Source organism: Pollachius pollachius (genome assembly GCF_949987615.1).
Source record: "Pollachius pollachius genome assembly, chromosome: 1".
Classification (NCBI taxonomy): domain Eukaryota; kingdom Metazoa; phylum Chordata; class Actinopteri; order Gadiformes; family Gadidae; genus Pollachius; species Pollachius pollachius.
This window is the reverse complement of record NC_136934.1, coordinates 19,853,849-19,878,848: the sequence shown is the minus strand read 5'-3', so window position 1 is coordinate 19,878,848 and position 25,000 is coordinate 19,853,849. Positions and strand designations below refer to the sequence as shown.

General features: G+C 44.7%; 1 protein-coding gene across 1 annotated transcript in view; it reads right to left on the bottom strand.

Moving 5' to 3' along the window:
- The window catches only part of LOC307089874 (transmembrane protein 132C), a gene marked incomplete at both ends in the record, with an annotated part of 119,896 nt that extends 95,260 nt beyond the window's left edge, over window positions 1-24,636 (bottom strand). Inside the window, 2 exons of the mRNA XM_079756345.1 lie at window positions 4,427-5,318; window positions 24,591-24,636. Coding sequence (XP_079612471.1) covers window positions 4,427-5,318; window positions 24,591-24,636 — 938 coding nt within the window. The remainder of the gene's footprint in view (window positions 1-4,426; window positions 5,319-24,590) is intronic.
- Between the last annotated feature and the right edge of the window lie 364 nt (window positions 24,637-25,000).

Below are 25,000 nucleotides of genomic sequence, written 5' to 3'. Positions count from 1 at the left end.
ATTGATCTGCACTGAGAGCAACATAGTTAATGATTGAGTAGTCCCAGGGTTTAGTTATGCTTTGTGATATTGCTTAATTATTGCTTTTGAGATATATGATATATAAAACGTCCTAGTACTGATGATCTGAGATGAGAAGTACAATGGTTAATACCAGCCGCACACACCCTTATCACTGGCACACTTATGTCACAACATACAAACAACGCTAATGCCTTGGTGTTGTCATTTGCATGATAATGTCTCCTCAAGGTCATCCTCTGTATCAAACCACTTAGGAACAAGAGGGGGTGGGTGGCATACAGGAGTCTGAGTTCGGTCAGGGAAAGCAATGGAACAGATCCAACACTCTGTATTCTGCTATCAATGACTGCATCATGAACACGACAGAGTGACAACATGCAGACTTCTAGTACCCGTAGTAGGGGAGGACGGCCGGCAGTAGAGAAACGCACTTTGATGCTTTTCTCAATCAAAAAAACAAGTTGACAATATGAAGATGTTAACATTCATGGATTAGCAATGATCCCTTATTTCTTCTAGTACTACTACTGCTACTGGGCGCTATGTGTTGGTGGAGAAAGGTTTGCAATATATTCCACATAACCCAGTGCCCGGTAATACAATTAGCAAAAACATATTTGGTTACTTTATTATCACGCGAAGCACATTATTTAAACTTTCTATAAACAGGCCAATAACCAACAAAGCAAACGGACTCCCCAGTTCCTAGTCATCAGTGCAAAAAAAGAACCCCTGGCATTATACCACAATAAATAGTTATCATTGAATCATGTATTTACTATTTAGTTATTTAATTGGTTGTGGTATATAATTGAATAAGAATTAACATTTAAACATGAAATGTTTAATATGAGTCACTGAAGAAGCAAATTTGGAGATCTTTCAAACTTGTTGAGAATCAACGATATTTAGCTTGTTCCAATTACCACTTTGTACTATTGAGTCCCGTGGAGCTCTGCTTAGAGCCCGGGATGGGAGCCCTACTCCACACGGCTCTTTCAGACCATGTGGAGCCTGACAACATCCATAAATCACCTGGAAACACAACGTAAAGTTTAAGCACGGTGCTTCTTGTTTTCATGCTGGTTAAGCAAAGGGGTCTTCATGTGTGTCAACCTCTGTTTACATTACAACGGGTCCCATTGGAGCCTCATCTGTCTCTCCTGACACAGCAGTCTAGACGTTGACACTATTCTGCACTCTTGAACAAACTCAAGAGTGCAGAATAGGGTCTGCCTCGTTTGCGATGAGGCAGAGCCATTTCGATATCCATGTGTGGTTCTACCTCTTCTCATCATGACCATGTCCAATATATAGTCTGAGTTCAAGCTTTGGAAAAGGAAGCTATGATTTGAGGCTATTTTTGAGTCTTTATATTGGTACAATTACTCCATTCGGACTACAATCTATTGAATTATGTTTGAACTGCTGAAATAAAAATGTTACGAATCATTTAAGACCAGCAGGCCATTTAGCGTCAGCCTTTCCACAGCCAGCCTTCACACCACAATTTCCTCAGAAATTGAACTTGAAGTCTAGTTCTGTATCTTTATTCATTTATTTTGCACTTGAATGAGAAAGTGTGATTGAATAATCACTTTTGTCTACTTAGCTTACCCCGTTCTGATTCAAGAATGGATCGTTTCAATCAACGCCGGCGCCCAATAGGGTATTTAAGAAGCTCGCTCGGCGTCTCTCCCGCTCTGAGGCGGGAGAGACGCCTGTGTGTTCTGCTTGCTGCCAAGCTGTTTGTTTCAGTCTTTGTTGTTGTTGCTGAACGAACCTAAAGGGCAACTATGACAATGTTTTTGGAGCTCTGCGTATGAGCTCCAGTTATTAACCATTGCCCCCACCACCTCTCTGGTACTCTGGCCAAATGATCCCACAATAGTCAGGTTTATTCCTCTCAGATGAGATTATGTTTCTCGAGAGGTAATCCACTCCCACAATTTGCTGGTATATTGTACGACTTTGAGAAACGATCTTCAGGTGTTTTCAAGATTTGCTGCAATGGGAACACTCTGAATGAACGTCTTTCTATTGTCCACTCATAACGAGTCCTCTCTAGCTGATATTTTAGTGAGGTGCAACAAAAGCCAGATAAAGGTGACATATTATACCACCAGGTGTGTGATTAGCCTTACAAGCCGTTTCGAAAATCTGCCCAATAAGACATCACTAGTGGCGGGCGTGTCCACCTAGATCTGTGCTGGATAGATGAGCAACATTAACTTCAGTCCACTGCGTAGGCAGGTAGACTGATCTATCCAGCACAGATCTAGGTGGACACGCCCACTAGTGATGTCATATGGGGCAGATTTTTACAACAGCTTGTAAGGCTAATCACACTCACACCTGGTGGTGTAATATGTCCACTTTAATAATCTGTTTTATTTAATAATGCTGGGAGTATATGCACTCAGGCTTCCAAAAAACAAAAAAATGATTAATGGAAGCAGGGAAATTTGAAAGCATGCATTCAGGCCAGTCCTCCTTTCAAATTTGTATGGGTCATAGACTTTGGTCCATTTTTCACAACCCATTTCTCCTTACTGGTTATCGGTTGATGACCAAGTATTAACAAGTTAACAATTATTGGTTACCGGTCAGAAGAAACATCTGAATTAGCATCCCTAGCTTGTCATTATGGTTAAAAAAGACCATGTTAACTTTTGTTGATTAGCAATGATGAAAAATGAATCAATAATAACTTCAGCAGGTGGTCTGAATATAGTTTTGAAAGTTGTAAGTATCAAAGCTGTAAACCAAGAAAAGTTGATCTAATTAAAAGTAGCATGCGGAGCGGAAATCTTACAGCAAGCAGTGACATGCTGAGCATCAATAAAGAAACAAATTGGTGAGACAATTGGTTATTAAAACATCTGAAGCTCCCTCTCGCTCCCTGCCGCCGCCGCTCACTGGGCCTTTGAATTGCACTGGATTTGAGGGTGGTGATAATTGAGTCTGAAGGAAAGACATCCTTGTTGACAGCCTCATTGATTGTTGAGTGTGTGTCCCTGTGTGTGTGTGTCTTTGCCTGCGTCTGTCTCTGTGTCTGTGTCCGCGTGTCTGTGTGTGTGTGTGCGTGTACACAGGCATATGCGAGCCTTGATTATATTCCAGTCAAACATAAAGAATCACCGTTACCAAACAAACCCTCCATTAACGGCAACAGTGTTATTCAAATGAGCCCGGCAGCATCCCACACAGGGAGGCGGGCCAGCGGGATCACATGCGCCAGCTGTTTCTCAGAGGCGGGCTTCCCCCCCAAACAGGTGTGCGGACACACAGGTGATGATAATGGGGCAGTGTAGCGAGAGAGAGATCAAAGCCCTCTCGTGTAGACCATGAAAGGTCCCTCCGCAGAATCGGCGTGTGAGAGCTGCCTTATCGCCGCGGACCACACGGAGGTCCCCGCCTATCTGCGGGCCCCAGCCGGCCGGCCCGGGCACCGCTGCCAGAACAGAACACATCCACAGGCGGGGCCCGCGGAGCCCGGCCTGGCCCCCGCTCGCTTCTCCTGATGAAAGGGATCGTTCTGAGCTTTCCCGTTCTGAACGGGTGGTGGTGCGCGAGGTGTGTGTGTGTCTGTGGGGCGGAGCGGGGAGGGCGGTGTCTGGGGGGTCTCCTGGCTTATCACGCCGAGACAAACAGTCTATAATTAAATGTTAAACAGAAAGAAAATAAATTGGGTGATTTTGTGACTTCACAGCCCTCGGTGAGGCCTCGGATGTGCGACTCACGATTTTTTGGAGTTAATAATTTCAATCTTAATTGAGCAACGGTGCAGACACAAGACAATAACTACCTTGATTAAAAGAAATCACTTCTTATCGGCAGCATCTCACTTCCCAGAACAGCCCTTTGTTGTGTTTTGTTTCACCTTGCCAAAGCACAACATAACCCCTGGCTTGTGGCTTGTTCTCATATCCCAGGAAGACAAATGATCTTCACCTCTGGTGACAGTAAGTTACCGCATGCATCCATGATCTCAACCAGCATGATGAAGAACCTCCTCAGTAATGAGCCTAATGGATACGCTCTTTAATGAACAGCAGCCATGCTGTATTGTGCTGTAACTCTGCAAAACACAGATGTTATTAGCAGCGACCTGACACTGCAGTTATATGCGTGACTTAACTACATTCCCTCGTTGTGTGTGATTGTCAATCGGTCCAAAGACCAAAGTTCTAAGCATTCATCCCTGGAGTAAAACCCCTTCATCCCAATGTGCATGCATTAAATGAATGAGCTTCATCGGGTCGATCTTTGCTGACCCGTGTCATTGTTTTCTAGTGAACCCCAAAACGTACCGGTTAATCCCTGCTACAACAAGGGCCATCCGAGACAACAAATCAATGGAGGTAATCTTGCCTAGGAGGGCTAGGGGTACTGTCCTTACCTGAGAGTGAACATTTGCACGGAGGAGTAGGCAGAGACGCACACAAAGGCCGACACCGAGTCCCGGGGCTTCATGGGGGCGGCCGGCACCAGCACCACAAAGTTCCCGTCCAGCCTGTGCTCCGCCAGCGGTGGGGGGCTGGGGTTCTGGTACAGCCTCACGCTGCCGATCCTCCGCAGCGGGGTGGAGGTGTACGTGCTGAACAGCCCCTCCTGGCTGGACCGGATGAAGCCGTCCCTGCGCGACTCCTCCGAGTGGCACTCGGCCCTCTCCGTGGACTGCAGCACGTAGTAGAGCTCCACCGCCGTGCCGTCCGACGCCTCGGTGGCGCTCCGCTGACGCCCGGGCACAACGCTGGGCGGGCTGAACCAGCCGGCCAGGGGCTCCAGCTCGGCCGTGCACAGCCCCAGCTCGCCCCTCAGCTGGCAGCTGCCGCGAACCTCCTGGGTCTCGTGGAAGGCGAACATGTGCACGCAGGGCAGCTTGTCGATGGTGCTGTAGTCGTCCCAGTCGCGGCCGGCGACGTAGAACAGCACCTGCACCCGGGGCTTGGCCAGGTGGACCCTGGTGTTCAGGATGAACGTCTGCACCTTCCAGTTGAAGGTGAACAGGGGGGAGGTGGGGAAGGTCCCGGGGCTTTGCAGGAGGTCTAGCGGCACAGACTGCTCCACGGACAGGGGCCCGTAGCTGGCGTTGATGGAGGGCAGGCCGCGGGCCTGGTAGATGAAGAAAGGCTCCGTCCGAGACAGCAGGCTGGAGTTCCTCATGAACTCCTGGTTGGCCTCCTTAAGAAAGAAGGCAGAGCCCGCCCCCAGCACCTGGTAGTTGACGGGCAGGTAGGTCGGGAGGCTGGAGTACCTCTGCAGTCCCTCCAGGACCCGGCAGTCGGACACTGCGGAGCAGAGGAGTGCAGGTTAAGCACACCGCGGGAGAAAGGGCTTTTTAGTATCAAGAAAGGCGGCAGGAAGAAAGAGAATATCTTTACATTCACAAAGACAGTCTTAATTAAATCAGTCTCTGATATGGACTCGTGTCCAGTGGATGTTGATAGGCAGCTGATTCTCATCCACAGAATGAAACATGAACATGAAATGAAAATTGGCTTCCTTTATCTTGTTATCTCATGTCCACAAAATTAGGTTCTGGTAATTATTTTTGTAATCTAATAAACATGTTTATTTTTGGCCATGGTCCCACTGCCAGGCCAAATATTTCCCTCTCTCATATCAATTATCCCAAAGCATCCAATCACATTCCTCTAACATTTCTGTCCTGCGAAATGTCATAATAAAAAAAAGAGAAAGACAAGGAAGATATGCTTTAAATTACATTTCACCCTTTTTTTTATTCTTCCTCCAACAGCTCCACTTTTGTGTATATTCCACCAGAGCCCAGTGGATAAAGGGTGTTGTATCAGTCAGCCCTATGTCCCGGAGCCACGCAGCATATATATAAAAAAGGGCTTTTATCACATTCAGAGTGGATTCTGACCTTCTCCTCAAGAGCAATCTGCCGGGATGATAACAGTCCCTGCGCTTGGTCCCATCCCACCCTGGCAGAAAGAGGATTTCATTCCTTTAGCCCGCCCTTGTAAATCAATGTCCTGACAATTTACAAATCAGCCAGGGATTTGTGATCCACGGCGCCCCACTCAACCTCGGGGCCGTCCGGTCACGCTAAGCTCTCCCCCTCTCTGAAGGGCATCGGCGGGGCGCTGGGCTCCGCGGCTTTGCCTCCGCAGGCCGGTCCTGGAGGTCGTGCTTTAAAACACAATGAGCACTTCCAAGTCCTGATAAACAACTTCCTCTTGCTGCTGCAGAGCGACAGTGCTCCACAGAGAGCTTTGACATTTCTTCCCTCCCCCACACCCAATAAAACAACATCTGCACACCAGCGGTGCGGTGCCGTACAGGTACACAACAGGCTTGTCCTCGTGAATCTGACATTACGGCTGAATGGAAAAAAAACTTGAAAGTCCAGCAACACTACCGAGCAAACTAAAAGTGTCTGGAAATAATAGCTTCCTGTGGTCTCCAGGGGGAGATGCTGATATTCCCATCCCTGTCTCAATGGAAGTGTCAGTCTCTCTCTCTTCGTACACCTCACTGCCTGTGTCACTCGACCCGTGACCAGATCTGTTGTCTGGCATCCTGAAGAACGGAGCATAAATGCCACCAGGCTATGAACGTGCCGACGTTTGTGTGCACACACATGCACACATGTTACACAACACAGACAAAAACACAAAAACAATCTCTATACAAACACCTGAATGACACAAGGTGAGGCTTCATATTTATACACTTTTGGAGTCTATATAAGCGGCTCACAATTTCAACAGCAAACTGTTGTGAAGCGCTCACTTTAAGATACAGGGAAAGAGTGTGTTAGAATTAATGATGGCCCCCTAAGATGGAGTTTGGAAATAATACACAAATGGCAAGTCCACACACTTTGCACACACACATAATGTTTAGCTGGAGTACAAACACGTTGTCCCAGTCGCATCAAACTCCTACAGACATTTCCCTGTCATATAATCTGATGCCATATTGAATGGTCGATAAGTAATATAATCAATCGAGTTTGTCATTGACATCTGATCTATAGGTATCAAAGCAATGCAGTGAAATAGTGTATGCAGTAGACAAGGATTGCATTCAGAGCAGTAACAAGTGAAAAAATGCTGAGACAAAAGAGATGTAAAGGTTATTCGATCTTAGAAAAATATGTCTGTTTGAGCATGCATTTTATGATTCGCATCATATATAATTAAATTCCCCTGCTGTATCACATTAAATCGTAAAAACGAAGCCAGCCCTTTTGCTGAGCCAGGACAATTTGGATCTTTCTTTTTTTTCCATGTCCTCTTTACAATAGAGAAAGGGATATTTCTTACAGAAATGCAAATTCTCTGTAGAGCCCCATGGTTTTTGTTCAATTATTTGGAGTAAGGGTTACATTAGTACAATTCTTCATATAGCTTCCGACCACATGAGAATATAATGCATATTGCTGTTGGTACCACACCAGTCCAATAACAATTAAAAACCCTTAGAGAATGTTGGTATCCTGTATAATCCAATAAGAAACACCTCTGTTTCTATCACTAACCATTTTCAATTTTCTAAATAGATTACTATTACTATTCCATTAATTTGACTATTAATTTTATAATATAAAGTATTATAAACGTAATTATATTTCTATACTTACAACGTATACTACTCATTATTGCATACAATGACATCGGGGCAGCCGGTGACAGCCAATTGAATCTCTGGTGATGGGCGCGACATAGGGTCACTGGAGCAGACAATAGGAAAGCATCATTCCAGCCTTTTCTACTCAACAGCCCAGTGGAAATGAAGCCTCACACCTCCATGCTTCCAATTGGAAAAGTCTGTGACATCTCTGGCAAAAAAATAAACCATAGGCAATTTGAAAATACATACGTAATACGTAAGTACCAGTAACACGGACACACGTTTATTTTCATCACCCTTTGTTACATTTAAAGGCATAGTGAACCCATGGTCCATACAACGATGTGATTCCAACAAGAATAACTGACATTTTAATCATAGTTTGAAATGGTGTGCTGCAGTGTGGCTCTACCTATAGAATGAGTACACGCTGCTCTGACCCAGCTCTAAGGAAGCCAGCGGTGGAAAAACAAGGTAAGAAGGAGGAAGAGAGTAAAGAGAGAAGGCCCATGGTGAATCAGTCACTGAGCGCTAACTAGCCAACCAGCCCCCCTCCCAGACCCAGCGCCGTGCTCAGGGCCCACTGCTCGGCTCATTCCTTCACCAGGGCTCCCACAGCACCAGGCCCCCGGCGTTCGACGGAGCCGGCAGACTGAGCAGCTGCCCTTATAAACACACAAACACAAACACACACACACACACACACACACACACACACACACACACCCACACCCACACACACACACACACACACACACAGACATACACACACACAAAGATGTTTGGCTAGAATGTGCATGAGCCACAACGGTGAGTACCAGGGATGGAGGGGCTGTGCCGCCCCCACCCCCGGCCCTGATCACATGCGTACACACGGAATCGAACAAGGATCCCGGCTGTCTCTCTGCCTGGATGCCCCCCCCCCGCCACATCTAATGTCTAGAGAGACCCGACACAAAGAACAAGGGTAGAAAGCTGTTCGGATGTAGCAAAGGCCGCAGATAAAATAAATAGCCACACGAACCGGAGCAAGCAGGAGCTGGATTGAGAAGGAGAGGCCTGGGGCTTTTCTGGCTCTTCCTAAGGTTACCTCATTATGCAAAGACCTGACAATACCACCACTCCAGGACTTATTGGGAAGATTCTTTTCTGCAAAGCCTTTGTGCGTTATCAGCCCATCGAAGGGCAACATTAAACCAGGGCTGGGAGATTAAAGGAGCACCTCCCTCTGCTCTGAAGGTTTACAATTATTTCCCTTTTGACCCTCACACTGACACATAATTGGTCTGGAGCGCCTCTTTGAATGCCAAGCAGGACAGAGTTAAATATAAAGGATGAGAGTGTCCTGATGAATTATCTCCAGCGTACCGCCCTCCTGCTCCATTAATGAGGACCATTGTGTTTGCACCCAGGCGTCAGGAATAACATTCCTTCGAGCATCATTAGGGAATTATTTATACCTCTCAGTCTCTTGGAAATTCTAGACGTAAGGGAGAAGAGAGAGAGAGAAAATAATAAAATCAATACATGTACTGCAAAAAATGCTATTCCTTTGATGCATCTTATGGAATTTGTCAGCCGGATGACTGCGGAGACCAGACCTGACTAATGAGCTTAAATGAAGCAGGGAGGCAGCCGATATTGTCCCACTATAGACTCTTTATAGAGTACACACCCCACCATGTTACTCATCTCTGACTCGAGATGAGCTCAGTTCGATCAGCAGTGAATGCTCTCGATTATGGGTCAGCTCTAATTAGTATGTGCCCGTGTCTGAGAGTGTTTGTGTGTGTGTGTGTGTCCGAGTGTCTGAGTGTGTGTGTGTGTGGTTGTCTGCGTGTGCATGTGTGTGTGTGTGCATGTGTAAGTGCGTAAACGTGTGTGTGCGTGTGTGTGTGTGTGTGTGCATGCACCCATATCCGACGTGCACGCTCGCAGACTGCAGAGTTACCCCCGCAGGGACGTCCCTTGGCGGGCGTCTAATGGATGGGCACGTTTAGGATTGTTGGAGCTAATAAAGAGTAATGGGGCTCGTGGCTTCACTGGGGAGGAGCGAAGAGCTATTCTGAGAGTTCATGGGGAAAAGCATCATCTTGCAGGATTAAAGAGTATCGATCGTCCGAAGAGTAAACACTGCAGTGCAGCTCGCTGAGGGCTCCCGCGGTGGTGGTGGAGCAGCAGGAGTAGGGAGGGACCAACCGACCAACAGACAACACTGCTGCCGCTCAGGGGGGAGAGAGGCGGAGAGAGGGGGAGAGAGGGGAGAGGGGGGGGGGGAGGGATGAATATACACCCAGACAGAACATCCAGGCGCTTGCATCCTGAAGCCCTGATGTGTCTGGAACGATGTTGTAGTTGTCCTAGTGTGTGTGTGTGTGTGTGTGTGTGTGTCCGTGTGTGTGTGTGTGTGTGTGTGTGTGTGTGTGTGTGTATGTGTGTGTGCATACGTGCGTGTGCCTGTGTGTGTTTGATGGAGGTGGGGCGGGGGTGTGGATGGCAGAGTACAGCCCTTCCTCTGTGCCAGCTGACACTGCTGGGGCGAAGGGAGCAGGCGGCCCAGCTTTAGCCGGGGTTTCGCGAGCCGGAGACAAGTGTGTGTTTGTGTAGTGATCAGTATTCCCATGGCCCCTCCGGACTTATCAACAACATAAACCGGCCTCCTTAATGAATTTCTCTTCCCCTCGCGCCGGCCTTTAGTGCAACGATGATGTCGTAAATCAGGTTAAATACAGATGTCTCCCGGGGAAGGCAGAGATGGCTCTTTGTGGGTGCAGAGGGACATTTACCAGGGAGGGGAAGACCCTGTTATTTCTGGGAACAAAATCATCTGCATATTCCAAAGAGAGTCTGACAGAGAATGTTCATTTATTTTATTTCTATCCGATTTATGCCTGCTGATTACCATAAATGAAGCCTCTAGCCTCTAAATTCATTGCAACAAAACCCTCTAAATCACAGATCAGATGCAGTCTCCTCAGAAAGATTGTGCACAGGACACACTTGCAACACTACATCATGAAGCAGGTTATTCTGGGATGTGGGTTTGTATCAGGACTATTGACTCATTGTGACATTTTATGGGAGAAATGTACAAAAACAATTGTTACAGATGGGGATCTCAGATCATAAGTGGTAAGGTATGTTACATCGTACCCCGTACATATGTCTTTATGATCATGGTCTGCAAAGTGTATACACACTTGCCTAGAGTGCAACAAAACAAAAACATAATTCATGAAGACCTGATTATGATTTGAAACTATTCCTAGAGTCCAATAAAGACTCTTAGGCAATGTTTTTCAAACCGTGGATCGCTAGGGTACTGCAGGTAGTGTGTTGAAATCAATTCTTGAAATAGGCACATTTACAATCAAATAAAAAAAAAAGAGGATCCTATAGGCCACATCAATGAATATAAATGTGATAAATACTGTTCAGTAAATGTAGTATTCTGGCTTAATATTATTTGAAAAAGTAGTGTGGCTTATTGCATGTATTCCATTGATGTTTTGTGTTTATTAAGTTTGCTAAGGGAACCCACTGGGTGCATAAGCAGCCTTGATGCCTTTCCCTCATCATTCTTTGCCACTGGCCACGGCGGTCGTGCAGTAATGATTGTGTGCAAAGGTTGTGCTGGACCTCGTTGCTCAGCCAATGCAAGTGCTTTTATCTATATTCCCCCTTTGCATATGAGGTGGTCATGAAAGGGCTTGATGAAGATTGAGAGATCACACTTCAAGTCAAAGGTTGGAAACCACTGCTCTGATGAACGGGTCAAATAAAGGATTTTTTCTAGCTCTGATTTAAAGTGTCAATATATAAATCTAGATAGTGAAATAGCACCTCATTTGCTATCTGCTGCCACAGGAAGTAACACGATGGATATAGAACCTATGGTCCATCGATCAAAGATTTGCATTTGCGGTCTTATAAATTTTGCAAACTGGATGTCGGTGGTGACTCTGTTGGGATCTGTGAGAACAATTGGAGCTTATGGCAAAATAAAAGACAATGGTAATCTTGGAGATCACCACTCTAAATATTAGTACTTTAGACAAGATAGTTTGGATCGTGCATGTTTATGTTGTTTACACAAAGTTAACATGAGGTAATCTTGGAAAAGTTATGTATGGGACAATTTTTCCCCAAGCTAGAACCAAAATAGGGGATAAGGGCGATGATACCAGTAAAAATGGAAAAGTAATTATTGCACTTTTGTGGCTTTCTATGAAGAACTCCCCCCCCCTGATACATTTTGGATTCAGTCGTTTCTGAGACCCAGAGCGAGTGAATTAAACGGTTGTGTAGCAGAGTGCCTCTGAATTATTTTATGTTTCTCGACCAGCCCTGCTCCTTTTCCAAATCTATTGGTAAACCACCCCAAGGTCGTCCCATATAGGATGATGAATTCAGCTTTGAGCACTCCTGACAGGCCTAAACAACCACAAAGAGCTGCTGCACTTGCAATGAGCCTTAGCTGTGTGTTTCAACACTTCTGGGTTCCTCTCCGGGGAAATCTTTGAAAGTATCTTTGTGTTTAATATCACCTTCACTCCTCCCTCAGCCTCCAAGATGCTTTGATGGAAAGCAACATGTTTAAGTGAGGCCATGTGTGGAGTGCTTGTGGTTGATAGCTGGTTTAAGTAGCCTCACTATGGAATCAAAATAGGTTCAAAATGTTGCCACTGTCTCACAACATATGTAAATGTGTTAACACATTTTGTCTGAATTAATTCAAATGTGTGAACGTGTAAAATGTATTTGAACAAATACTTCTAAATGCAAATACACAAGTCAAAAGTTTGTAGTTACACATCAGGTTTGCAGTTACCCACAAACAGATGTATAACTGCAAACCTGATGTGTAACTGCAAACTTTTGATGATGCGACACCTTGTCACCTTGTTACGCATCATATCTACGAGTACTACCAAGCCTACTGGCACAAAACTTTTGACCCATATTTGACAATTCCACCTGATTAGCCAATGGGAAAGCTCAGATTAACATTATCATTTGACTATCCTATGAGGAAATAATTCCACTATTGAATCAGGGAGCCAGGGGGGCGCACCGCTCAAGCAGGTTTTTCCGAGATTGCCTGGGGCCCAGACACTAAAATCATAAAAAAAATTCATCAAATCAGATAAACTCCTGATAAATAGACAAACGCTAACTGGAATAAGGCTGGAGACACAAACATTAATGAGTTAACAGGAGGTGGAGCATCAAGTTGAGCTCCTGAATCTAATGTGAGTAGTTAATGCTTGTTTATAAAGGGGTGATATAATGCCACCAGTTGTGAGTGTGATAAGCCATTACAAACTGCTCGAAAATCAGCCTTTTCCCGTGCTTTAGTGACATCATAAGTGGGAGTGTCCACCTAGATGTATGATAGCTGAGCAACATTTGCTACAGTCCACTGGATAGGCTGGTTGACTGATCTATCCAGCGTACATCTAGGTGGACAGTCCAACTTGTGATGTCACAAAAAACACAGGCAGATTTCCAAACGGCTTGTAATGGGTAAATAAACTCACAGCTGGTGGCATAATATCATCCCTTTAACTAATGTGAATATAATTCAGCTTGCTATGAAGAGAGCGTTCTTCCCCATGATGGTTTATAGAAATGGCCTGTTTAAACATTCAATCATGTAGTCTAATGCGACGGTTTTTCATCTTATTCTCAGTCCTTTCTCAGCACAAGCCAATGCAGTTTCTACTAGTTAGTCACAAATTACTGCAGAGTCAATGGGATCGGGCTCATGTCTGTACAGGCTGAGTGAGGCTCTACTGTGTGTGCACTGCTGTTCTAGTTTAAATCCATCTATCTGTGAGAAACGAAACGGAAAATCTGCTCCGCGTTCTTCTCATGACAAGGGCCTTTTAGCATAGTCTTCTACACCACAACGAAGGACGATGGGGCAGCGGCGGCGAGGTTTGTATGGATGTGTGGCACTCATCCACTGCCTGGGCAGTGGATGATGTTGATGTCGCCGTCCGCGTGATGGTTAAGCTTCTCGACCACGTAGTTTAACACCACTCTGTGTGGTTCATTTCATATGTAACGTCGCTCATTACAGTGCTCGGTACCATCTTAAATCCCATCCTACTCATCTCTACAACATTAAGTACATAGTTTCATCTCCTGATAGAAAACTTTGGGGTCGTTAACCCAATTTACCGTGAAATAACGATCCTGGTGGTTCACATTTTTGCCTTTGAATTTTCCACAAGGTTAAGTTTGGTTGCAGCAACAGACAAACGGCTAGAAAGGCTCACTGGATAGGGCAATTCAACTGCAGATTGGATAGTCAAATAATATGTTAATCTGAGTATCCCCATTTGCTTTTCAGTCAGAAAAGTGAGACAAAAGTTTTGCACCCATTGGTTTGGTTTGTACTCGTAGATTTGATTCGTAACTGTAAACTGTGTGCTCTGTGAATGTTCGTTATCCCAAAACACAGATGTGTGACTGTAAACCTGTTGTCTAACTCTAAACCTATTTGTTACTGCAAAGTCCCTTTCATGTGCAAAAGCTGATTGAATCTATTTCAATTATCTTATTTTTTACAATATTTGTTCAGATGTTTTTTACACAATCACTAATTTTAACTTATTCACACCAATTTTTTTTTACCCATTGAGATATGGTGATAGACAGCTACAATACTTCAACTTAATTTGACCCCTTATTCCATACTTCTCCGCATCTGGCTGATTGTCCTCTGGGGCTGGGCCAGGCTGCACACCTGCCTTGCGTTGGCTAATCAAGGGACCAAGGATACACCAGCGCTCACCACACACACACTAGGGCCAGCTCTGACATGTCAGAAGGTATCGCCTGCACTGCCTGGATCGGAGGTGCAAAGGTGTGCACAACATTCACCTGTCCTGTGTGAGGGAGGAGCCCAGCAAAGGCCCTTAGGTGGCGGGTCCACTGCCACGACACGGACAATAAAGACACACTCTGGGACACGCTAGGGTGACGGCTGGCGGGCATTCAAATCAATTCAATTCAAGTTAATTCAATTAAATTCAGTTCAAACATTTTAAATTAGGCTTCGTCCCCATAAATCATCACATATTTTTAGGATCAATATTATGACAGGACCTGTCTTTATGAACATATCTAACATCCATTTTCACCATTTTGATTAGCTGCCTCTCATTCACACTTGACTAGATAAAATATGTAAGAGTTTAAAAACAAGGACATGCTTGTCCATGTATGCATCCCATAACATCCAATTTTGCATGTAGATATGTAAATAAGCCACTATATCTATGAGCAATGTATCCAAAAGCAGGTTTGTGGAAGAAGAGGTGTAAAACCTGCTGTAACCTTACGTCTTCATGTAGTAATTAAGAAGTTTTCTCTGTACAGGTATGGGGACGCGGTATAAAGGTGTTTTCTCAAGGGTCCACGTGGCCATTGGAGTGGCCTTAACCACCGCTAATTAAATCTATACTGCAAATTATATACCAGCATTAACGGACAACTGGCCGTGAAGAGGGAGAGAAGGAAGGAAGGAAGGAGGCAAGTGCTTTAATCTCCAGCTGCTGGCCTGATAGACTGTCAGGGGCTGTCACCCGAGAGAGACTACCTCCGCTTCCCATTTGCAATCTTCTCAGGCTGCCACGGCTGCCAAGGTGGCATGTCAACAGAGGAGGGGAAAATTAGATAAACTGATTGATCACACATTTAGAGGCGACGTACAGCTTCATCCTGTCTCCACAGGAGCCCGGATGGAAGGGAATGGGGGGGGGGGTGTGTGTGTGTGTGTGTGTGTGTGTGTGTGTGTGTGTGTGTGTGTGTGTGTGCGTGTGTGTGTGTGTGCGTGTGTGTGTTAACATCAATAGTGAAAACATCAATAGTCTTCCACAAACATCAATAGTCGTATCATCCTCATCTCTACAAAAACATATAAATGTGCAAGTGTATGAATAGCATATAGAGTGGGCTGTTTACAGTCATACTCTATACGGTAAATCAAGTCTCAACAGTTGATCGGACTGACCCACTGTCTTCCTCCTGTCACTGTTCCTATGTCTCTTTCCTCTGTCTATTGTTTGATCATTGTGATCTTTATTAGTGTTGTAAGACAAACAAGTTTCCCTTTTGAATTTAATATATTAGCATTTCATCTAGCTGCTGTTGTATTTTTAAACCCAGTTGAAGCTGTTTCGGACACTTCAGACCAGCTGCTTTGTGTACATGAGGTGTGATTTTGGTTAGCTGAAGACACTAATGAGCTAACATTGAAGACAGTCTGCTGTGTGCTGGTTGGCAGGGTTAGTTTGCTGTACCAGCGTAAACACTAGCAGATTACTCTACAAAAGAGGATTGTCAAGAGGGCCAGTCTTAGTATCAGCTATTTTTAATGTGTTGTAGCACCGGTTGAGAGATACTTGAGTTTCATAAAAATAAAGTTTGTGCCTCTTTTTAAGTGAAGCAAATGGAAGCACCATAAAGCTGAACGTAAAGCTGAGCAGTCGTAGCCTGGGACCCAGACAAATCTCCCGAACTTTCTGCCCGATACAAGATAAACCAACCAATCACAACCGATTATCTAATATGAGGCAGAATAAATACCACAACAAAGATGGCTGCCACTGATGTAGAGCAGTCTGTTGATTCCGCTATAGAGACAGTATAAAACGAACTGGACAGTATAATTTTACTAAAAGAAGAAAAAACGACCGCACAAAAAATATGTATTTTTTTCGCAAGCTGCTTGCTATGATTGGTTGTAGGCCTGTCCAATTGCGTCCAGAGGCATTTTGGTCCGTGCTCCTTTGAAATCGAACCTCTGGAGAGCTTCCAGACTAATTGCAGTTTGAAATTCAGATGCTAATGCCAGGCTGGGAAGAGGTAGCTTTGCACAACACCCTCAAAACCGCAATTAATGCAGGGTACAGGCGATTTTCTACAAAATACTGCAAATTGCTCGCAGTAGTGTCGTTGGACTAAAGTCAGGAGCGCTGCAGTGACATGTGTACAATAGAAGTCTTGTTGATCTCTGGAGCGATGGTGGATGTGAAGATGAAGCAAAACATGGCTGGACCTCAAAGGATGTAGAAAGAAAAATCCTCCAAGAAAGAAAGAGGAAAAAGGAGGATAGACGAGAGAAACATATCAGACGAGGAGGAGGGGCTGAAAAACACAAACAAACACGCACACAAACACACGCACGCACGCACACACACACACACACACACACACACACACACACACACACACACACACACACACACACACACACACACACACACACACTCACACACACAAGCACAGACACAGAAGCATCACACAGTCACCCACAAGGGAGTGTATGTATGCAGCTACTCTGTATGTTGGGCACAGCTACTCCGTTCACAAGCCTGACTCCCTATTCTCTCGGTGTCACCACAGCACTTTCATTCCACGTTAATTTAGGAGTCCACAGCCGACCCCAACAATGTTCCTCCAGAGAGCCTCCCTTAGCAAGCAACTCGCCTCGATTTATTTTGAAACAATTCAGTTGTTTTCTTGACCAAATCCATGTGTTTATTGTGAGTAATATTTTAGACAGTGGGCGGGTGTTTGTGTCCCTAAGATCCGAGATATCGCTCACACTGTTGTTCATAATGGATACACCGTCCCCTGATGGAGGGCCCCTCACCACCTTCTCCTCCATCTCCATTCACAGGGGTCCCTGTCTACCCCGGCCCCTCCACCTTTCCCGCCTCTCCGCCCACTTTGGCTACACTCCCAGGAACCGCTTTCTCATCAGGCATGGCTGGAAATCCTGCATATTTAACTTCAATAGACATTATAGCTACATATACAGCAGAAAGCAGACGCAGAACTGCACTTAAGCGTAGACCTCGCTATCTGCTCTTTGACACAGAGACATTTCCATACTCTTTATCGTTAGCAAATGAAAACCCGCCTTTTCCTCTTTCTACTGTCCTCAGAAACGGCGGGAGAACACTGAAGTCTTAACTGGTGGGACGTAGTCGTTTGCAGAATGTTAGATTGCAGTCTACAAATGGAATTGGAAAGTATTATAAGATCTTCTGACACGGCGTACCCTCTAGGACTGAAAGGGGTTTTTCTAAATCGTGGTGATAGAGAAATATTGCGTTTCTTATTCAGAACACCTGACAGAAAGAACCTAAGGACACTTATTTTATATTTTTTAACTGGAAATGGCTTGAGTTTTCTTCTTCTGTATTTTACTTTTGAGACCAATTTTGCTGTTTTACACAAAGTATGGCAATTAAAGGCTGGGACACAGATTAGCTCACTTTAAAAATCACCAGCCGGTTGCCATAGTCCCAGTACATCTAATTATAGGGAGCTTCACATCATAACCTTCAAGGTTCACTGAAAGTGCACAAGAAAAGACCATGAAAGAAGTCAGCACTGCTCCTAATCAAAGGAGCCGCTGAATCATAAGAATCGCTCATGAACATGTTTGCTTTCCTTTAACTCAGCTGCAAATGAGAACTCATTCATTAGGAGCAGTATATTTAGCAGAATTAAAGAGGCATGATAGTGTGGTGCCTGGCAGTTGCTATAGGGTGTTTGACGCCTACCCGATCTCTGCAGGCTACCTGGAGGCATCCTAGAGAAAGATAGCATACCCCTTACTGCTTTTCGAAATTGCACACAAAAAAAAGCAATCGTCTCATACATGACTCAATAGTAAGTATAGACTAGGGCTTTTGAATTGTATGGAGCAATATAATGTTCTTTGTGTGTTGAAACATTACCGAATAAAATGAGATAAAAGCAAGAGAGAAGAACAGAAGAGAGTCAGAGGGGATCACTGAAGACCGGACCACCTCTCAGTGTGCAGGATATTATTAGACTGGGTAGCCCCGCCCATTCTGCCGGCGATTTGAGTTCGCCCCTGCACAAGGGTCTGGAGAAGAGCAATACATTTCTTTCTGCAAGCAGCCAATCGCGTACAGTCAGTTGAACTAGGCCCGTTGATCACGCCTCTTGTGCTGAAGAAAATGACGGCAGCTTCCCCAGACCAACGTGCAATCTACGATTGATCTTGGTCTGGCAATAGCCAGACTAGGATATTATCACAGGGACTAATTTTCAGTCTCAAAGCCCCACTTCTCCCCCATTGTTCTCAGCCTTGCTTTCAAGTCACTTTGGATAAAAGTATCTGCCTGATGACTAAATGTAGTGTAACTCATCTCCCAGACCTTTTCTTTTTCTGAACAGCGATATGAACATACACGTCGACTAGATCTTGACGCCTGGGCAGGCTAGTTGCATGTTGGCTTTTGTAAATTGCTGTGGGGAAAGTCACCCAAAGCCACATGAAAGAGGAACAAAATAACGTGTACAGGCGCCGACATTGCTATGTTTTTCTGACTGCTTTCCGGTTCTCATTAATGAACCGCCTCAGAGGATATTGAGGTTCAACTTATGTGCTGGCAAAACCTACATATAGAATTGCAATTAGGTCCTACACCCGCTACACTCTCTTTTTACTTCAACTGCAGCCTGTGTTTGCGTTCTACAGTAGTTTCAATGACTGTAAGAAAATTTTAAGAAATCATGGAAGGAGGTTGCATGTGCTCCTGGGTGGTGCAACGACAGAATGAAAACAGAAGTCCGGAAATGAATAGCACTGCAAACAGTGGGGGGCAAGCATCGTCACCTGGCGTCGTGCCTGTGGGCAACGAGACAAACACAGGATTACATCAGCCTGCCCTTATAAACAGTGGAGCTCCGCATTCTAAAGCTGGGGCTCTGCTGGGGAGAGCTGACAGCAAAGGGAGGACTCCCGATGCAGGTCGCTGTCCACAGCAGAGTCACTATCGTCACACATTCTGCGTTCGTGAGCGCACCACGGCCCACCCTGCCAGCCCCAGATTACCATCTAAGAAAAATATGCCATTGACACAATTTAATGCAAACAGAGATGCCCACTCATCATCAACTGGCTGCAGAGTGTTTGGGCGTCACAAGACGTCCATGGATATCCCCCTGCTTGAATGTGAAAGGGACATTACAAACTATAGCAACAATGTACAATGTCATATTTTCAGACACGGAGGCTTATGCTAGCTGTAAGGTGTGTTTCTGTCTGAGACACGGCGATGGTGAACCGTACTTGCTTGGTGCCATTTGAGATCCCACAAGGTTAATTGTGCTCTGATTGTGCTCAGAGCCCAGTGCTTTCACACTGATTAGAGGCCTGCTGTGGTCTCTGCATTGATTGGGGATGAGCAGTAAAAACCCCATGAGTTGCGGTAATTATTACAAAGTACACAATAGAAGAGTACAACCTCGGAACCAATGTCTTCATGTTCATTCTTTGTGTCACGTCATGTATTGCATACACGGCCTACTTAGAGAAGGTATTCCTTTTGTATTGTATAACTTTGTTCGAACTGTACTTTGTTGTCAGTTTGACAGCCGGATGAACTTTAGAGATAGCGTCTCTTCCATCCAAACTTGAAAAATGCACTGTCACAAGGAGCTCTCCTCTATCGTACCTGCATACTCTCTACAGACTCTCAGACTCTCTATTAATCTGTTATCCCAGATTAGAGACTAGAACAAAGACTTGTCCTTAAACTGCCCTGTCACACAATAAGTACAAGAACAAACCACCTTAGAAAGCGCCCAGGGCGACGAAGAATGAAATCGGTCGTCACATTTCAAAGTTCAACCCGACAGTATCACTGCAAACGAGTTACGACACCATTTTTTAACATAATCTCGACAATTAATCAACCACACCACAAAGAAGTCAATGGGCCTTGAATAAATGTACCTATCAGATCATTGGCTCTAATGCATTAAGCCCCTGCGTTTCTGATAGACAGCGACAGAGGCTAGACCCTCCGCTCGCTCACACGTGCTGACAACATCAGCCCCCTTTTGTCCATCCTCCAGCATTTCATTATTCAAATAAAACAGGGCATAGCCAAGAGGAACGACTTGTAAATCTATACCGACGGCGGGGGAAGGAATGGCAGCCACTGAGTGACTCTATGGCCTCAGAGAGGAGCTGATCCTCTGCCGAGCTACACTGGATATATTTCAGCATCCGGAGTAGTGTGGTCGCGGCTGGAATGCTATCGTTTACTGTTCAATGTGTGGTTTGTTCAGGGTTTGTTTCTTGTCCTTTGCTCTGTTCTTTGTATGTCGTTTCTTTATTTAGGACAAATCAAATCTTAAGGATGATGTCAAATGATGTGGCCCCAACATCATCTTAAATAGTGTGTACACTTGATACACAACATGGATATTCATTATAACGAGATGAGAATTCATCTTTTTTGTGTGTGTCCTGGGCCTTGTAGGGTTCTGAGTTTGAGTCTGATTAATGAACACTACTTTCTCATTATAATACAAAACATACAACACAAATCAACTTAATTTCTTATGAAAAAACGCTTTTTTGCACTCCTTCCACACTAGATTTCAGAATCCTGGCTGCCGTTTCAGATCCTAGCTCTGATGGAATGATGAGCAGGGGGACAACGTTTACAGAAATCAATCATTCCTGTGCGCTCCACCAGGGAGTGATGCAGGTGTGGCCCTGGTTCCATTAAGCACTGTTCAGCGGACCTTCATCCAGAGCGACTTACAGTTCATTCTGGACACGTCATTAGCGAGCAGGTAGGGTTGCATCTCGCTCAAGGGGGCCAACAGGTAGTTGGGTTGAAACTACCAACCTTTGGGCTTGGAGTGAAACACCCTGAACATTAAACGATCCTGCCCTAGTGACCTGCTGGATGAAGTGATCTATCAGCGATGGGGACAAGTACCTTGCCTTCACTGATTTCCTGAAGAATCCAACCCGATGGCTTCTGCACTGAGACACAACAAACATTTGTAATCATCTGATGAAGATTGTCAATGTTCTGTCTGATATATGTTTAGCCATTCCAGACACACAAATTGGTAAATAAATCAAGGGAAGGTTTGGGTTTTTCCCATTATCAGAGTGTAAGAACTACTGTAGTCAGTGCACAGTAGAAAGTTCCTTTGTTTTCATTGGCCCTGGAAAATCAGACCTCCGGTGCCACTACAGTAGCCTGGATGAGAGGGAAGTGTACAGTAAATTAGCCCAAAAACCGCTCCTCCTCCATTGCTGCAGTGACCAAGCAGCCCCAGTGTGTGTGTGTGTGTGTGTGTGTGTGTTGGTGGATAGAAAGAAAGAATGGTCGAGGTGTAGGTGATTGTCATACATTAGTTATCAAACATCCTTTCTCTATCTATACAAATAGCATGCGAGGGGTTAGGGGAGACCCAAGACCCCCCTCCGGACACACACACACACACACACACACACACACACACACACACACACGCACACACACACACAAACACACGCACACACAAGCACACAATATATTTAACGTCTCAGCTGCACCAACTTCAATTTAAAGCGTTGATGGAAACGGCAGCATGCCTGCCACATACAACCCCCCCATCCCCTCCTCACACAAACACGCACTCACGCACGCACGCTCGCACGCACGCTCGCACACACACACACACACACACACAAACACACACACACACACACACACACACACACACACACACACACACACACACACACACACACACACACACACCGGGAGATGATCACTGCATGATGGATGTAGTGATCTTGCAGCTAGTAAGTCAGTTGCATGGGGAAGATGACACAACATAAAGCACTAACACCACCACCATCATCATCCCCACCAGCACTACCACTACAACCACGACCACCATCACCACCACCAGACTACACAGCGACCACCACCATCACCGTCACCGCCCCCACCGATGCCACCATAACCATGAGCACAATACCACCAGCATCCACACCATCATCACCACCACCACTACCGTCCTCCCTCCCCCACCACACCCACAATCACCCCTACCACCAACACCACCAGCACCATATCCATCACCATTCACCAGCACTACTGGCCTAGTGGGAGAGAAAAGAGCGCACAAACCCAGAACACATTAGCATATTTATGAATTATTACGCTGAATGCACCCCTCCACCACAGCCTCCACCCTGGTCCTTCAAAACGGTGATACCCATTACGTAGATCTAATCCCATCAGAGCCCTTAATGGAATACGAGGACGATAACGCAAAATGTGCGGTCAAACTCATTGAAAGAAGACAATTAACACACGGCCCGGATGCCTTTCAGAAATAATATACAACATTGTGTAATTAATTATTATTAACCGCTGCTCTACAGGAGGCCATTGGCATGTTTGACTTGAATTATATCTGCCCTATACAATAACTCTACCCTTAAACATTCAGAAAGAAATGCTTTAAACTTTACAGTGCACAGACCGACCAATGGTCCTAAAATGCACAGCGTTTATCCATCATGATCTACGATGGGGCCTGTAATCAAACAGAAGGTCAGACCTGACCCTGCCACTGTTATTGTGCAATTTTTCCAACCCAAGCTACAAACTAATAGCGTTCAGTCTCATTTAGCCAAGGCCTGCGCACATTAGTTGCAATATTGCGTTTGAAACCCTGTAGGCATCATTACCCTATCTTCCCCAACCAGTCTTCGCTTTTGACTGAAGACTAAACAAATGCAATCCCCTTTTTTCTCTTAATCAACCTCCCTGCCACTCTTCCACATCCAAACAGGCTTAAACAGAATACATCTGTGTGGTTAAATTGCTAATTTCTTTCCTTGCTCAGAGCTGAAGCATATGCAGATTTCTCTGTGTTGGAAGTTGGAGCCTCAGCTCGGCCAGTTCAAGGGCCCACACACGTGACGAACACAGAGAGAGCAGCAGTATAATCGCTTGTCTGGGGGACGAGACAGGTGCCATGACAGCCACCAGAGACGTAGACCTCTTTAGGTACTTATAGAGGGTTGGACTCTCAGCAGAACTCCCTCCATTGCCACTTGAAGGTTGGGTGAATGAGGAAAGCAGCCATAGCCTGATGTTGCTCAGAAGATACTATTAGAAAATGTCTCCATCACATAAAGCCAATGTTTTTAATTAGCAGAAGCCATGGTTAGGGGATATTTTTTCTTCTAAAATAACATAATTCAATCTGGTTCAGTTTGAATAGCGTAATTAGTTAGAAATTTGGATGGGAAATATACACTTAGATTTGTTGTGTATAAGTGGATACCATTTTTTATTTTAAGGGGATTACTCATCTATAATGGTTTAGCTATTATATGCAATATCTGGCCGCATCTTCATCTTTTTAATAAACACATCCCCTCCATTAGTTTGGACCCTTCGGTTTCGAGAGTCCATGGCAAATTCGGGTTATGAGTCAGAGGAATAATCTTTGTCCTACATAAGTAATCTCATAACCAAACACAATAACCAATTGAGTAGCTTTTTAAATCAAAGAGTGGCAAACCATAATTGCATAAGTATGTTTTTGTCCTAATTGATAAAATCTCTACATGTGAAGAAGGGGATTTTTAATGTCTGGCAAAATCTGGTTAAGTTGGATGATGCATTTGTTTTGAGAAGAAGCATTATGGCTGGATCAATCATTTTCACCAAAGCCTGTGCACTTACAGATATACAAGCTGTCCATGAGCATCAAGCGTTGCTGCCAATTCCTTACTGCTTATTGATCAATGCCAATATGTCACGCTCAGGAGCTGAATCATGTCATTTAGAATCAATGGGAGCAAGAAATTATAACGTAGATGCGCTTCAGCACCGACTCCAAACGAACTAAATAAAGGTTTAATAACACAAACTATATCCTTACTCTTAAAAAAAAGGCACGATATTTGCACCCGCAAACTCTAACGTAAGTGTTTGGATACACACACATGCACAAACAGCGACGCATCAATGCTGCAGACACAGTCAATGTGTGCAACTTTTGATTATTTCACATTGTGTAACACAGCATACCAATACCAGCATTACAATTAGAATGATAAAAAAATATGTAGCTTGAGAACTTACCTCCTGAAAGTAACACGACCGATTGAAGCAGGAGGATATGCAACATGTTTCCTTTAGGATAAAAAAAATATCCCTCACAAAAATGGAATAAGTGCACACTTATTTCACAATGCTTAACATTGTTGCAGCTTGAATCGTTGCTACAAACAAAGAAGACGTAATGTCATAGTCATGGTTTAATGCAGTAACGCACAATGAATGAAAAAAATCATTGTGCATGCATGTAGAACAATTAAAGTGGGATTTTAATTAAACTTGGTTGATGCTTTATGCAGAGCATTTTTGGAAAGCGACGAGGATTCTGCGCGGAGATTTGTACTGTTGAAATCATTATTTAAGGTAAATTATTTGACAGCTTACAACATGGTTTGAATCTGAGAGCAATGTCCCTTGTGCTATTCCCCTTAAGA